This window comes from Macaca fascicularis, chromosome 15 (genome assembly GCF_037993035.2).
Source record: "Macaca fascicularis isolate 582-1 chromosome 15, T2T-MFA8v1.1".
In the NCBI taxonomy this organism is placed as follows: Eukaryota; Metazoa; Chordata; class Mammalia; order Primates; family Cercopithecidae; genus Macaca; species Macaca fascicularis.
This window is the reverse complement of record NC_088389.1, coordinates 47,378,954-47,396,687: the sequence shown is the minus strand read 5'-3', so window position 1 is coordinate 47,396,687 and position 17,734 is coordinate 47,378,954. Positions and strand designations below refer to the sequence as shown.

Here is a 17,734-nt window from a genome sequence, read left to right as displayed (position 1 = left end):
TTGACTGGGCTGGAGGATCTAATTCAAATGTGGTTGACTCTTAAGTTGGTATAAATGGAAGCTGGCCAGTGCAAAGCCTCCCTTCTTCCCCATGTGGGTCTCTCCTCAGGCTACTTGAGTGTCCCCACACTCTGGCACCTTGCTTCCCCCAGAGTAGATGATCTGATAGAGAACAGGGAGGAGTTAGTAATGTTTTTCATTCTAGTTTCAAAAGCCACACACAGTCACTTCTGCCACATCCTATTTATTAGAAGTGAGTCTAAGTCCAGCCTGCTTCCAAGGAGAGGAGAGGAACTATACTCTACTTTTCCAAGGGAGAATTTGTGGACACATTTTAAAACTACAATAGTGTCAATGCAAAATGCACCAGAAAGTCTCAGTAACAGAATCACCAAGCAGAAGAACTTCAGAGCTTGAAGACAAGGCTTGAATTAACCAAATCCATCAAAGACAAAGAAAAAATCATTTTTAAAAATGGATAAAGCCTTGAAGAAGTTTGGGACTATGTTAAAAGTCCAAACCTAAGAATAGTTGGAAGGAAGAAGAGAAAGAAGATAAATCTAAAAGTCTGGAAAACATATTTGAGGAAATATTCAAGGAAAATTTCCTTGGTCTTGCTAGAGATCTAGACATCCAGATACAAGAAGTTCAAAGAACACCTGGGAAATCCATTGCAAAAAGATCATTGCCTAGGCACATAGTTATCAGGTTACCTAGAGCCAAGATGAAGAAAAGAATACTAAGAGCTCTGAGGCAAAAGCATCAGGTATCCTAAAAAGGAAAACCTATCAGAGTAACAGGAGATTTCCCAGCAGAAATCCTACAAGCTAGAAGAAATTGGGGTCCTATTTTTAGCCTCCTAAAACAAAACAATTATCAGCCAATAATTTTGTATCCAGTGAAACTACGCTTCATAAATGAAGGAAAGATATGGTCTTTTCCAGACAAATGCTGAGAGAATTAGCCACCACAAAACCAGCACCACAATCTAAAATGAACTCTAAATCTTGAAACAAATTCTGGAAATACACCAAAATAGAACCTCTTTAAAGCATACATCTCACAGGACCTATATAACAAAAACACAATGAAAACAACAACAACAACAAGGTATTCACGCAACAAATAGCACAATGAATAGAATAGTACCTCTCATCTCAATACTAACGTTGAATGTAAATGGCCTAAGTGCTCCACTTAAAAGATCAGAATAGCAGAATGGATAAAAATTCACCAACCAAGTTTCTGCTATCTTCAAGAGACTCACCTAAAATAAGGATTAACATAAACTTAAGGTAAAGGGATAGAAAAACATATTCCATACAAAGAGACACCAAAAGTGAGCAGGAGAAGCTATTCTCATACCAGACAGAACAAACTATAGAGCAATAGCAGTTAAGAAAGAGAAAGAGGGACATTATACAATGATAAAAGCACTAGTTCAACAGGAAAATATCACGATCCTAACTGTATATACACCTTAACACTGGAGTGCCCAAATTTATAAAACAATTACTACTAGACCGTAAAAATAAGAGAGATGGCAACACAATAATAGTGAGGGACTTTAATACTACATTGACAGCACTAGACAGATCATCAAGACAAAAAGTCAACAAAGAAAAAATGGAATTAAACTATACCCTACAACAAATGTACCTAACAGATATTTACAGAACATTCTACCCAACAACTACAGACTATACATTGTATTCATCAGCACATGGAACATTCTCCAAGACAGACTATATGATAGGCCACAAAACAAGTCTTAGTGAATTTAAGAAAATAGAAATTATATCAAATATTCTGTCAGACCACAGTGAAATAAAACTGGAAATCAACTCCAAAAGGAACCCACAAAACCATGAAAATACATGGAAACTAAATAACCTGCTCCTGAATGATTGATGGGTCAACAATGAAGTCAAGATGGAAATTAAAAAATTCTTTGAACTGAACGATAATAGTAACAAATAGTGACACAGCCTATCAAAACCTCTGGGATACAGCAAAAGCGGTGCTAAGAGGAAAATTCATAGCATTAAATGCCTACATCAAAAAGTCTGAAAAAGCACATATATACAATCCAAATCCACACTTCCAATTCTCCATGCAGTTGGTGAAACAAGAACAATCTAAACACAAATGCAGAAGAGGAAAAGAAATAAAAAAGATGAGAGTAGAACTAAATGAAATTGAAATGGAAAACAATACAAAAGATAAATGAAACAAAAAGCTGGTTCTTTGAAAAGATAAATAAGATTGATAGATCATTAGCTAGATTAACCAAGAAAAGAAGAGAGAACATCCAAATAAGCTTTATTCGAAATTAAATGGAAGATATTACAACTGATACCACAGAAATACAAAAGATTATTCAAGGCCAATATGAACACCTTTATGGGCATAAACTAGAAAACCTAGAGGAGACAGATAAATGCCTGGAAATATACCACCCTCTTAGATTAAACCAGGAAGACGTGGAAACTCTGAGCAGACCAATAACAAGCAGCAAGACTGAAATGGTAATTTTAAAACTGCCAAGAAAAAAAGTCCAGGCCCAGACAAATTCATAGCTGAATTCTATCAGACATTCAAAGAAGAATTGATACCAATCCTATTGACACTATTTCACAAGATAGACAAAGAGGGAATCCTCCCTAAATTATTCTATGAAGCCAGTATCACCCTAATACCAAACCAGGAAAGGACATAACCAAAACAGAAAACTACAGACCAATACACCTGATGAACATAGATGCAAAAATTCTCAACAAAGTACTAGTGAACGGAATCCAACAACATATCAAAAAGATAATCTACCATGATCAAGTGGGTTTCATACCAGGGAATCAGGGATGGTTTAACATATGTAACTCAATACATGTGATACACCACATAAACAGAATCAAAAACAAAAATCACATGATCATCTCAGTAGACGTAGAGAAAGCATTTGACAAAATCTGGCATCCCTTTATGATTAAAACCCTCAGCAAAATCAGCATAGAAAAGACACACCTTAAGGCAATAAAAGCCATCTATGACAAACCCACAGCCAACATTATACTGAATGGGGAAAAGTTGAAAGCATTACCCCTGAGAACTGGAACAAGATAAGGATGCCCACTTTCACCACTTCTATTCAACATAGCACTGTAAGTCCTAGCCAGAGAAAGAAATAAAGGGTATCCAAATCAGTAAAGGGGAAGTCAGAATGTCATTGTTTGCTGACGATATAATCTTATACCTAGAAAACCCTAAAGACTCATCCAAAAAGCTCCTAGAATTGGTAGATGAATTCAGCAAAGTTTCAGGATACAAAATTAATGTACACAAAACAGCAGCTCTCCTATACACCAACAGTGACCAAGCTGAGAATCAAATCAAGAACTCAACCACTTTTACAATAGCTACAAAAATAAAATACTTAGGAATATACCTAACCAAGGAGGTGAAAGACTTCTACAAGGAAAGCTACAAAACACTGCTGAAAGAAATCATAGATGGCACAAAGAAAAGGAAACACATCCCGTGCTCATAGATGGGTAGAATCAATATTGTGAAAATGACCATACTGCCTAAAGCAATGGTCATTGCTTTAAGTCATTCAATGCAATTCACATTGAAATACCACCATTACTCTTCACAGAATTTTAAAAAAGCAATCCTAAAATTCATATGGAATCTAAAAAGAGCCCACATGGCCAAAGCAAGACTAAGCAAAAAGAACAAATCTGGAGGCATTGCCTCACCCAACTTCAAACTATACTACAATGCCACAGACACCAAAACAGCATGGTACTGGTATAAAAATGGGCACAGAGATTGGTGGAACTGAATAGTGAACCCAGAAATAAAGCCAAATACTTACAGCTAACTGATCTTTGACAAAGCAAACAAAAGTATAAACTGGGGAAAGGATATCCTATTCAATAAATGGTGCTAGGATAATTGGCAAGCCACATGTAGAAGAATGAAACTGGATCCTCTTCTCTCACCTTTTAAAAAAATCAATTCAAGATGGATCAAGGACTTAAATCAAAGACCTGGAACCATAAAAATTCTAGAAGATAACATCAGAAAAACTCTTCTAGACATTGGCTTAGGCAAAGACTTCATGACCAAGAACTAAAAGCAAATGTAAAAAAAAAAAGAAAAATAGATGGGACTTGACCGGGTGTATTGGGTCATGCCTGTAATCCCTGCACTTTGGAAGACCAAGGCTGGCAGATCACTTAAGGACATGAGTTCAAGACCAGGCTGGCCAACATGCTGAAACCCCATCTCTACAATAATACAAAAATTAACTGGGTGTGGTGGTATGTGCCTGTAGTCCCAGCTACTCTGGAGGCTGAGTCAGAAGAATCACTTGAACCTGAGAGGTGCAGGTTGCAGTGATCCAAGATAGTGTGACTACAATCCAGCCTGGGCGACAGAGCGAGACACCATCTCGGGGAAAAAAAAAAAAAAAAGATGGGACTTAATTAAACTGACAAGCTTCTGTACAGCAAAAGAAATAATCAGCAGAGTTAACAGACAACCCCCAGAGTGGGAGAAAATTTTGCAAATAATGGATCTGACAAAGGACTAATATCCAGAATCTACAAAGAACTCAAACAGCAAGACAAAAAAAGAAAAAAAAAAAAATTCCCATCAAAAAGTGGACTAAGGATGTGAACAGATAATCTCAGAAAAAGATACACAAATGGCCAAACAAGCATACGGAAAAATGCTCAACATCACTAATTATCAGGGAAATGCAAATCAAAACCACAATGTTATATCACCTTACTCCTGCAAGAATGGCTATAATAAAAAATAATAGGTGTTGGCATGGATGTGGTGAAAAGGGAACACTTTTACATTGTTAGTGGGAATGTAAACTAGTACAACCACTATGGAAAACAGTGTGGAGATTCTTTAAAGAATTAAAGTAGATCTACCATTTTATCCAGCAATTCCACTACTAGGCATCTACCCAGAGGAAAAGAAGTGATTATACAAAAAAGATACTTACACTTCCATGTTCATAGCAGCACAATTTGCAATTGCAAAAATATAGAACCAGCCCAAATGCCCATCAATCAACCAGTGGTAAAGAAAATGTGATATATATATAGATATAGATATAGATATCAATATCTATATCTCCACACACACACATACACACACACCATGGAATACTACTACATAGACACATATATACACACACATACATATGTATATATATATGTGTATATATATGTGTGTGTGTGTGTGTGTATATACACATACCATGGAATACTACTTAGCCATAAAAAGGAATGAAATAATGGCATTCACAGCAACCTGGATGGAATTGGAGATCATTATTCTAAGAGAGGTAACTCAGGAATGGAAAACCAAACATTGTATGTTTTCACGCATAAGTGGGAGCTAAAATAATGAGGATGCAAAGGCATAAGAATGATATATTAGACTTTGGGGACTCAGGGGAAAACAGTGGAAGGGGGCTGAGGGATAAAAGACTACATATTGGGTACAGTGTACCCTGCTCAGGTGATGAGTGCACCAAAATCTCAGAAATGAAAAAAATTTTAAAAACAACAATGTTAAATTGTTTTTATTAATCCTCCTATGCACTATTATGGCAGAGGTTTGCAATCCCACTGCCACTTGAAAGGCAGTCTTCAAGTACTTCTGCAAAATACTCATCCCCAAAACCCAGGCAAAAAATTTTGATTCAGTAACCTAAATCGTGTGTCCAGCATTTAATTGTTTGTTTGTTTGCTTGCTTAAACTTCATAAGTGATTCGATGAATTTCGAGTTTTAAAAGCCACCACTTTAACTGATCTGGGGATTCAGGTATTGCTTCAAGCCTAGAAAATCTCCACCATTTTGTCTTCAAATACAACCTCTCTGCTATTCCTTCTCTTCTCTACTTCTCTCACTCCTGTAAACATACATTGGAGCTCTAAATCTGTTCTTCCCATCTTTTAGTTAACCTTTCGCATTTCCATCAGTCTTTCTCTCTGGCCTCAGGGCTGTATGATGGCTTCAGTACCATCGTCTGATTCATTATTTCTTCACTTGACCTTGTCCAAGCTTGAGTTTATCATATCTTTTGTGTCTCTGCTTGTTATTATCTTTTTAATTTCTAACATTTCTACTATTATATGTAAATCAATTTTGCCTGTTTGTTTTATAATTTATTTTTATACAGATACTATTATATGAGGTTCTTAAACTCCTTTTGAACTTCTTTACTTTCTTCCAGAGTAAATTAATCCCCCAGTTACTGAATTCATTAAGTCAAAGGTCAATTTGCTCTTGCTTAGCAATTGTTTTCCTAATGTGCTTTGAAATTATGATTTGCCACTGTAAATCTTATCATCATCTCTCTGAAATAATTTATTCCTTTTCCAGTAATTTTGGGGGTTGCCCTCTACTTCCTTCATTCAAATAAGATATTTCAAGGAGCAATTGTAGGCCCCCATTCTGCAATGCTTTGGCATTCAATCCAGACCCAGTCACTAAAATAGTCAAAAGCATAACACATGTTCTGACTACAATGCTATGACTGCTTTGGTTTCAAGCAGTGAGCCTCCAGTCCCCCACCTCATATAGTACACTTCTAGAGAAATCAAACTTCAAGTCCCTTTCTCTGTTTACAGAATTGGAACTCAGCAGCGACTGCTTATCTGTTGTGTTTTGTCTGCTTTCTTATATACTGAGATGTTCATCTTGTTTTTTAATATGGCTTTGTCTTTTTAGGTAGCAAAAAATTATATCTTCATTATTGCTATGTACTTATATTCTAGCTAGATGACTGAATTATGATATCATAACACCAACTTGACTCGTACTCTTTGTGCTGTAATTATTATATATATATATAAATTCTATCCAGCTGAATATATAAAAATAAAAATTTATATTATTGTTTGAAAGAAGTCAAAAGTATTGATGTTTAAAAGTGATGTTTTTATCCATCTAGAAAACACAAGAGTATCAACTCCAAAGCTACTTTAACTAATATGATAATTAATCCTATTTACAAATAAAACACATATTTATGTACACATATATTAACAGTTTTCCTATATAGCAGAAATACCCTATTAGAAATTAATTGTGTAACAAGGCTTCTAACCAGGCAGCCTAAATCCAGAGTCTCTTCACTTAATCTTTATGCTATATGCCACTACATGATTTATTACTTACATTGACTTGACCCTAATCACTGAGATAAGAAATTGACCAGTATACCTGAAAGCTCTTTGGAATGCCCATGTTCAAAGGAGCCCTTTCATACATATCTCAAATTCTTTCCCTTCATGATTTCAGTATTTGATTATTGCTCAAACCTTTCCAAAATACCTCTCCCAAAGTGGAGCTAGCCAGATCTTATTTGGCTTCACCTCCAAATTCTGTTTGCTTTATTTGCATGTTTTGTCTTATGATAACTCCATTAGCAGAAAGAGGAGGTCCCTGTGCCATCTAACAAAGCACAAAGAATGTGTGATTTCAATCTCTTCTGAGACTTTGACTCTACATGGCCAAATTCCTATTCTCTTATTGGCAGCGTCCACTCTTGTGTCAAAAAAAAGTACCTTTCCACAGCTCAGCCTGTTTTCTCTTCTGGTTTTGTCTCTTTCTTTCCACAGGTCTATGTAATCTGTATGATTTTACTAGATGTTTTTACTTTTATTTCTATCATGGAATCTTTATGGCTTTCCTTCTTCTATGTAACAATAGATTTCCCCTCCAAATTCTTTCTCCAAACAAGTAATACAGTGAATTGAGTAGGAAAAACTTATTTTATCTTCTCTAGAATCATAACACACACACACACACACAAACATTCACGTTCAAACTTGGGTAGATAAACTATTAGGAAGATATTAAAAACAAGGGTTGGATATTCATGATTTTCAATGAAATTAATGTGCTGTGTCATATCACTAAATAAAAATTATGCAAATATGTCTGCATAGAAGCTGAGCACTTAGGATCTTGCTGTTCTTAGAATTTGTTAGACTCTCTCTGTGTTAACTTTGTTCTGAGTACCACAAAATAAGAGAAACGTGAGTTCAAAAGTGAGCAATCAGAATGTTAAATTGTGGCTATCAATCTTGGAAACAAAACTATTTGATGAATTTCTTTTTTCATTCTTGTTAGGTGGATAGAAGTAGGAAAAAGGTCTTATAGATAGTGATTATAAAGAGATTGGTTTTGGTTTGATTTTGATTTACAGATATTCTCTCTGTTTTATAGCACAGTTGTTCAAAATGTGTTGCTACTATGGTACTGAGTTTCTCATAAATAAAACTTTTCAAGAAAATTATGGATTACTATTTACCTTGGATGTTGAAGTGAACTGAATAAATTATATCTCCAATTAGTCCAATAAGAGCAGTCATTGATTATTCTAAATATCGTATTGGACAATTCCAACAAAATCGGATGAAAATGACCCACTAATGCAACTGGCAAATAACTTGTTTAACAATAAGCGTGTTCTTTTTTCTGCAAGAGACTGTGCTGGACTTTAGAGGAAAATAAACCAACAACAAAAGTGTGATACTAATCCCAGTTTAGTTCTAGCCCTAACCTCCCTAAAGAAGATTACAAATCAGTTTGGAAGACAAGAACAATGCATTACATATAAAACAGTTAAATAAAAATTTAGTCATTAAATGGGAATAAAGAATATGAAGCAGAATATTTTAAAATTGATAAGTGGTAAGACAACAAGTTCAGAAGTCAAGGGTGATCATAGTAGGCTAGGCAAGCAGGATATGTGGAAAAACTAGGACTACTGTTTGAGCTTAAAATGACCAACAAAGTCAAACAGTGAATAACTATACCTGAGCTGAAATAGGCCTATAGACTTTACTTGCATAATTTTCCCTAATTTAAAGTAACCTCAATTGTGTGCGCATGCATGTAAATGTGTGTATGTTAATGCATAAACATATATAAATTTGTATCTATAAAGAGGTATAAAATATTTGCATTAGAAAGAAATTTTGATAGTCTATAACTGAAACTGTAATTTCTGGTAGAACTTCCAAGCTTCCTCCTAGGAAAATGACAAATCTTAGACATTCTTTCATTTCTTGAGTTCATCCACTGTTTATTTACAGTGGATGAAATAGGTGTATTCTTTCAAAATTTTGCACTGCTTCCAATCCCAAACAAATAAGGTAAAACAAACAGTAGTAACAGCAATAACATCAAAGTGAAAAACGTCAAAGGAAAATTAACATTGTCTAAAATTGAGCCTATACTCAAAGTAGAGTTCAAGTATAGTCCTGTATAGGTCATGGAGCAAAACTGAAAGGAGACTCAGAATTGACCTGCAGTTGCCCTTGAACCCTGACAAAGAACACTCTAAGAGAAGAAAATGACAAGTGAATATAATTCTCAAAATTTACTGATGGAAAAAAATTACTGATACTCTTTAACTTTAGTGGAATAAAGTTTTGGAGATACCACAGTTGCAGAATAAAGACACTTAATATCCCTGTAAAAACACCATGGCCATCCCAACCACTCTAAGTTACTTGGCTGATAAAGGGAAAAGAAAAAGGGAGAGAGAGAGTATGTTTTGTTTGTTTGTTTGTTTGTTTTGCTTTGTTTTGTTTTGGGTTTTTTTTTTTTCCAAACTTAGAAACAAGCACTTTGTTCTGGGGCTCTAGAAAGTTGTGTCCAGCCCAAAGGCATTCAAATGCAATTTTTCAGGTCTAATCAGGCCCAGTCATGGACCTTTTTTATTTCTCCTGATTGAAGTCTGTGATACAGACAGGGAATCTGCAGTTTCCTAATGTACAGATGACCAGTTTTAAATATGAAAGAAACTAATATTTATCCAATACCTGTGCTTTACCAGGCACCGTTAGGAATATTGTAAAAAAAAGATTTCTGCATTTGAAGGTATATTTGATGGACAACCTCTAAATCTCCTTTTAACAATAAATGTATTCAATTTAGAAGTTTTAAATAGTTTTTGAACTTGATGCTTAAAAACAAAAACCAAGAATGTACCACTGAGTTGATGGAGGTAGGGAAAGTTCAGACAGTAGAATCTCAATGAGGAATTACAAATTCACTTAAATGTAAGGGGATTGGGTGTTAAGTGTAAATATGAGACCTTCTCATTGGGAAGACTCAATATCTGTAAAGGGGGTTGAATTTCTGGCTGTGCACCTGCAGCAAATCTCTAAGACTTAGACCCTTTGTCCAGAAAATGAGCTAATTTTGGGGAGAGAAAGTGAAGGGTTTCACTATTTATTTATGACAAATATTCAACACTCACAATTCTCTCCAATCAGAAGTTCTTTGAGATGCTGTTGGTCTTGACCAGTCAGAGAATGGAGTCATCTGACTCACCCATTCTGAGAATGGCCCTACAGACAGTATAGGTTTTAAATTGACCATTAAACCTGCCTATAACCTTGTCAACCTTGGCTAAGTTCATCTGGATGGATGCATGGTCCTTGGCATCCATGATGCGGTTGCTGGCAGATCATTTCCACTGCATGTACAGGTTCACAAACTTAGGCTGGATAATATCAATTATGTTCAATTACAGAGATGTGGTGAGAGTTAAACGGGATCACATAAAAAATGTGCATGAAAATATCCATAATCTGTGAAGGACTATGCATTGAATGTTGTTATTGTCATTGAATGTTTGTTAGCAATAGCATGACCATTTTTTACTTACAAATAAATATTGCAGTTGACTTATTACTAACTCTAAGAAAGGTTCAAATTGACATGAACAAATAAAACTTCAGGAAAGAAAACTCGAGTTCCATGTGGGGACTATGTCTAACGTGGTTATATTAAACATTTTGGAACAATTAATTTGGTTTTGTTGTCTCTCTTCTAGGATTTTTAAACATTTATAAATTCTCAATTTTTCTATCCAATCTAAACATTTTACAATATCCTGTGGACCTTACTTCCTTAGTAGATTCCCAGAAGGTAATGATTTGCTCTTTTCTGCTCTCCAAGCAGCTTCTGTGTTGGTGCAGAGTTGCAGATCTCTGTTGGTGGTAGGTTCTATTCTGCAGAAACCCCCTAATCCTCTGTTTACCACAACATGAGTCTATTGCCATAGAAATGATAGCTGAGATCCCAGATTCAACACCACTGACTTCACAGCAGGGCCTGGTAAGAGGAGACTCTGAGCTAAGAGGGGGGATCGCAATGTATGAGAATAGTAGGCACTCTGTAGCCTTGAAAGAAAGGGTGATTGTCAACATTAGAATAAAAATTCATGAAAGAGCTACATTGTTAGGTGTGCTGTAGTTTATTTTCTGTATAATACTGCCTGGCTAAAAGTAATCATTTTGAAATCTTATGTCGTTTAATAGTTTGCTTTCAAAAGGTCAGCAGTTTCCCTTGATTGCATTTGTTTCTTACTGAAATAAGAAACAAGCAGCTTCTAATTAATCTTGTTGCACAATTGATGTTTCTGTGGTCAAAGATTTCCCTTTTCATGATGTGTTGTTTTGTTTGCGTGTTTATTGTGTGTGTTTGTTTTGTCTTGTTTTTATTAACAGAAGAAAGTGAACCTGAACAAGATACTAAAGGTATTTTTTTTCTTTCTGCATGGCTTCTTTTTAAATGTGTAGCTCTTTTCAACTGTTTATTTTTGCCGACCTTATAAACAGCCCTAACTGCCATTTTTTAAAGAAATAACAAACAATGTATGGGGAATATTAAGTCATAGCACTTAACAGTGTGATTAGATAGGCTTCTTTATTATATAATCCAATATGCTTACTGACCATTTGCATTTCTTAAGAAAGATCGAGTTAAAAGAAATGTTTAAATTTGATGTCTCTGGAAATACAAACAAAATGAAATGAAATCAATCGGCATGAGAGTATAAATCCAACATAGACTGGAAAAGAAAGCTACCCTTTGACTAAAAGACTTTTTGCGGGGAGTAGGGGGCTTTACAGTTTTTGGATAAATGTTAGGATGTCAAGGTGCCAATTTGGTTTTTACTGTGATGATTTCAACAAGATCAGGAGTATTATGCAATTGCTCCAAATCAATAAAAATTAAGTTATTTTAATTGCACAGAGACATATATATGTAGTGGAATATGATTAGAGGAAAATAGCTGGAAATTAAATTTGTTTGGGAAAAATTCTACTTTTTCCTAACAGCTTTCTGTCAACAGTTTCTGTTTTCTGTAAAAAAAAAAAAAAAAAAAAAAGTTCCTTGCATTCTGATTAAGCCCCAAACTTTGTGCTCTTCTAACCTAAAATTTGATATTTGGGGGATGAAATTCGTGAGTTCTCATGTAATAGAGTTGTCTGTAGGAATTAATCTTAAACTGGTATTATTTAAAACAGTACCTCCTTATACTTCCTTATCTTAGTATCTCATATAAAGTACAGATAATGTTTTCTTATTTTTAAATACTGGGTTGCTTACAACTAAATGCAAGTAAAAAAGCTTTTTGCCTGGTCCTGTGTGATTTTTTTTCTTAATTTATTTCTATCAGTTATTGCTGGTTTGAATCATGTAACCTAAAAACCCTTTTCAAAGGAAGCTAGAAAATAACAAAAGAGCAAGGGAAAAGAAAATCCATGGGAGCTCATTGTGTCCTTTGAAATAACTTCTCAGAAATAGAAATTGATAAGAGACTTAAGTATTCCTCTGGCACTGCTCCCTTACCAAGAAAAGAGAGGTAGTTCATCTCCAGCCAAACCACTCATTTATTTCAGGACTTAATGTGGATCCCTGTCCCTTGGGCTTTTTATTACACTCCAGTGCAACTTCAGAGTGAATTATGCCTTTATCTTTTTACTATATATTACTTCTTAAGATGACAATCAATAATAAAACTGATTATATATCTGAAAGTGCTTTGAAATAAGGAGAGAATATAATGCGGGTATGTTATAAAAGATTTTAGAATTGCTGGCTTTTTGAGCCCAATTTTGAATATCGGATTCTCCACTTGCAGTTAGCCTGCAGGTCTGCCCAGGAGACATTAAAGCCCCAAACTCATGAATAAATCCCATGAGAGAAAACCCAGAGATAAAAATATTACCTGTGTCTATTTTCCATGTTGCAGATGCACTTGCCTGCCCACAGGAAAGCAAGTGGCTTAGGGCTCACAGTGAATTGGAGAATTATGGATAAGACTATGTACGGAAAGAGTGGTTTGATGACTTTTTTGTTTAAAAATCCATATCAAAACAGTTATAAATGCTTTCCAACTAAGTAATTTAATGCTCCTTCTATTAAGTGGTTTGTTTATGTAACAAAACACTTTTATATTCTTTTATGCAAATAAAGCACTATATAGGGATATTCTATGCCCATTTTATTTAACAAGAAACATTTCATATAACTTTTTAAATTGATGACCTAGAATGCATTTTCAGCTTGTGACTACCACTGAAATAATGGGATTTACTGTTGACCTATGTCCAAGTTTGTTATTGCAGGTGTATTATTATTCATGGAGTTTAGTCTGGTATTTATTTTTAATTGCAACTGACTTTATTGTTTATGATGCTTGAAAAACATGTCAAAATTTCCCTCATCACCTTTTTATCTTTCATATTTGAAAATGGTAAATCTGAGTATTATGCAATTGCTCAGATAGAGTTGGGTAAAAATATATCAGCTTTATTGCTGATAAGGCTGGAATGAAAAATAAAGATTTCTATTCCGTGTGAGAATTAGACTAACATAACTTCTGTTTCCTCATCCTCCTCTTCCCCACCGCACTCTTTCCCCTTCACTCCTAGTTGTAGGATGAAGAAGCCCTGATCTGGTGAACTTACTTACACACATCCTTCTTAGATGCAAGAGAGCTGGGAGACTGATAGCTCAGAATAGGACTGAGATACACATAACATATCCAAGTGCCTTTCCCCAACCTTATCAGAGAAGTCATTATGTTCATTCATTTATTTATTCATTCACTTAGCAAATATTCATTGAGTGCCTACCATATATATGGACCATGCAGGATTCTAGAACTAGAGATAGATACGTAGATAGATATGTAGATTGTGTCAGTCAGCTCGTGTCAAAAAGCAAAGCAAACCTTGCCCTTGTGATGCTTACATTCTAGAGGGGAGAGACAGACAAAAAACAAACAAGCAAACAAATAAATCAGGAATTACCAAATGATTCAGATAGTGGTGTTATGATAAAATATAAACAAGGGTAAGGGGAATGGGGATGAGAAAGTACTATGATAAGGAAACATTTGATTAGAAACCCAAAAGACATCTGCTATCTCCTTTGAGAAGGGAGGAAGACTGGAAGGAAGGGTGGAAACTAACTTTCAATACTGAAATAAGGGGGTTGAGTTTCTATGTTATCGTTTAGAGAATGTGAGAGTGCAGGAGAAAGCAGCTTCCCTTTAATTCCTGGCCTTTTTGTCCTCTTAACCTAACCCACTGCACTTAATGAGGCCCATCGTCAGTGAAAGTATATCTGCCCCCTTCAGGGAGAAGTTTATCGGCAGTCTCACATTCATGAAGCCACCTATAATGTCAGTAGTACTCCTGTACCCGCCTGTGCCCCACTGGAGCCCCCAAAAAGTTCCAATGGAGGGCAGAATAGTACATTAGTTAAATTAATTCCAAAGTCACGTTGAATTGACTGTTTTATTTACCATCCCACACTATGCTTACTTGTGTTGTGCAATGTGGATAATCAGAGGTTTTGCAATAAGCCCAAATGATATTCCAAATAATAACAGCCAAAAGAAAAAAAACTGCTGTAAATTAGGACAAAATAAAACCTTTCTGATTACTATATTTCCAGGAAGAATTTAAAGTCCCCAAATTAAAACTCTTGGCTTTATAAATTAAAGCAGTAAAACATAATCGAAATTACATTATTCTCCAATTTTTTATTCTGCTCATCTTCAGCCAGAAGGCTTTCATTCAAAAAGCCTTTTTGATTCGAAAAGTTCAAGGGTATAGTCAGTGTTACTAGAACAGTTTTCTAGCACATGTGAGATTGAAATGTGCTAGATTTTCCAAATCTCTCAAAGATCCTGCTTGTTTCAGATTCTCAGGGGCAATGGGATCCATAGATGGTCATGCAGTAGTCCCACACTCAAAAAATTTAGGAAACACAAGCATAGCCCCAACCCCTACAAGAGTTATTTTAGCCAGATGATGAACATGGACTCTATGTCTCCATTATTGTAACCAGAAAACATTAGAAGAGTACCTGGATGCACCCTCACTAGGATGCCTGTCAGTGTTACTTGTTAAGAGTCTACAACGTGTGAATTTAGATTAAGTTGGGAGAATAAGAATCCAAGCAGAGCCATACATTGCATTTGGGTAATATGTCTCTTACATCTCTTGTAGTCTATAATGGATCATCACTCTTCCTTTTTTATCCCCCAATGCTAATGATTTTCCCTGTTAAATGTCTGGGTTTGCTTGAATTGCATCTCCATAGTGTTCTTTGAAATGTTCCTCAACCCTTTAATTTTTGTAGCTTGTTAATTAGACCCCAAGATTTACTTAAAGTCAGCCTCAATTTTGGTTTTGGGGGACAGATTCAGCTTCGTTTTAAACATTTGACAGCGTTCTTTGTTATTTTTTTAATAATCTTTTTGCCTTGAAGATAGCACCTTCCTTGCATTTCTTTTCTCCTGGCTTTTGGGCCCCACATTTCTATATCTAAAATGTCAATATCAAAAGATAGGAAGTCAAATTAATTTAAATCTGCAAAAAGCCTTCAATTGTCAGATAAATCAAATGTTCTTTAATCTCTTTAAATTATGCAATGCTTTTTAAGAGGTATTTAACAATCAGACCAACTTGAAACACCGCTCTGGACCTCTTCTATCATTGTCCTGCGTATCTCCTTATCTAGCACATGTGGTCTGCCCATACTTTAGTTTAGAATCCAATCTTCACAAATTTCAATTTAACTAGAACTAAATTTCAAAGCATTGTATTAATTGGGGCTTCATACTCTAAGTTCTAGAAATCAAAAACTAGGAGCTTAAAATCTATTTACAGTATAATCGGCCATCCAAAAGATTCCATAATAGTTTAAACAAACACTGAATTTGAAGTCAGAAGACCTGAGTCCAGGTTTCTCACTCATCTACTTGTTACCTTGGGAAACCAACTTACTTAAATTAAAAAAGATTTTGTTTCCACATCTGTAAGATAAGAGCAGGAATCTAGCTGATCTCTGGAGTCTCTTCCAAGTTTAACGATTCTGTGAATCTAAGTATCCCACAATTTACAATGCATTGTGAACCTCAATCCCACTCTTTAAAGGTAAAATTTCTTCCTACATCAAAATAACTTCCTCTTACTTAATCAGTGGGGATTCAGGGTCAGAAAGGAATAGAAATTACTCAGTCTCCTGCCTACATTTTATCTAAAATATCTTTTTTTTTTTTTTTTTTGCCCAATATGTCATCTGAAAAGTTTGACACAATTTGTCTGTCCTCCCACTATGATACAGTTGAGGGTGTAAAGTATAATTATTTGATTAATTCAATAAACTACTATCCTGTGCTTGCTCTGGTCAGGAACTCTGCCTAAAACAATACAGCAGTCAACAAAAGGCAAGGCTTTTGGCTTCAAACAATTTAATGGGAAAGGGGAATTATAGACAAGTAAAAAATAAATAAGGTAATTTCAGATAGTTGTAAGGTCTGTAAAGACAATAATGTAGACTGCTGAAAAGTGAATGGGGGGAGGATTACACTTGATTTTGGGTGATTAAGAAGGACCTTTCTGATAAAATGTCACTTAAACAGAGACTTGAATGATTCAAGGAACCTACTACTTAAGGATCTGGGGGATGAGTGGTCTAGGCAGAGGAAGAACAAGGGCAAGTTTCTATGTTAAGAACAAGCTCAGTGTGTCCTTGAGTGGTGAGAAATGTAGGGTTATAACATAAACGGCTTGGAGGCTCGGCCATGGCATATGGTATTATCCTTAAAACAGAGCAAACACTGAAGAACTGGACACAGGGGAACATGGTCTAATTTGCATTTTTAAAAGACCACTCTAGCTTGACCATTTCCTACGGGAGCATCACTCACCACTTCTGTCTTCCTAACAGTTTTTGCCAGGATCCTGCGGGCTCCTGAATCCCACAATGTCACCTTTGGCTCCTTTGTGACCCTGCACTGTACAGCAACAGGCATTCCTGTCCCCACCATCACCTGGATTGAAAACGGAAATGCTGTGAGTGTCATGTGTGTGGGGACTTGTCTGGGGAAGACCCATTGGTGGTGAACTGCAGGATAGACCATATATTTGTAGTTACCCAGATCTCTGTTATTGGTCTCATCGACACCACTTTTGAAAGCCTCCCAATATCTTTGTCCTAGAAGCCATTGCCATAGAAATCAAACTCCAAAAGTTTGCTTCCTTCCTTGTATTGTGAGGAATACTAGAAAACCAAATTCTTTCTTTATGCCTTTGTATAAATGGGAAGTAGTAATAATATCTTCCCATATAAGTAAAATAATTTTCATAAAACTCATCACTGAAAGATTAGTTCCCTGCTAGAGGCTACTTTGATGAAAAGTGATCCGGAGTTAGAATCCATGTCAGTTCAGCATTCTTTTCTTCATTTTTAATAGTAGTAATAATAACTGATGTATATTAAGTAGTTATTTTCAGCCAGGCCCTATTCCAAGCACTTTACCTACATACATTTATTTATTTATTCATTCTACAAATACATATTGAGCTTCTGAAC

At 35.4% G+C, this 17,734-nt stretch overlaps 1 protein-coding gene and 1 pseudogene across 3 annotated transcripts in view; one reads left to right on the top strand and one right to left on the bottom strand.

The window, feature by feature from the left end:
- The window catches only part of MUSK (muscle associated receptor tyrosine kinase), a 131,046-nt gene that overhangs the window by 51,339 nt on the left and 61,973 nt on the right, over positions 1–17,734 (top strand). For 2 of the 3 annotated variants that reach the window (XM_065530235.2, XM_005581093.5), the window contains exon 6: positions 17,090–17,214. In XM_065530235.2, coding sequence (XP_065386307.1) covers positions 17,090–17,214 — 125 coding nt within the window. Of the gene's footprint in view, positions 1–11,562; positions 11,593–17,089; positions 17,215–17,734 lie in introns of all 3 variants that reach the window. The other variant, XM_074016827.1, reaches the window with a different exon arrangement.
- Positions 10,117–11,500, bottom strand: LOC123569214 (small ribosomal subunit protein eS21 pseudogene; annotated as a pseudogene).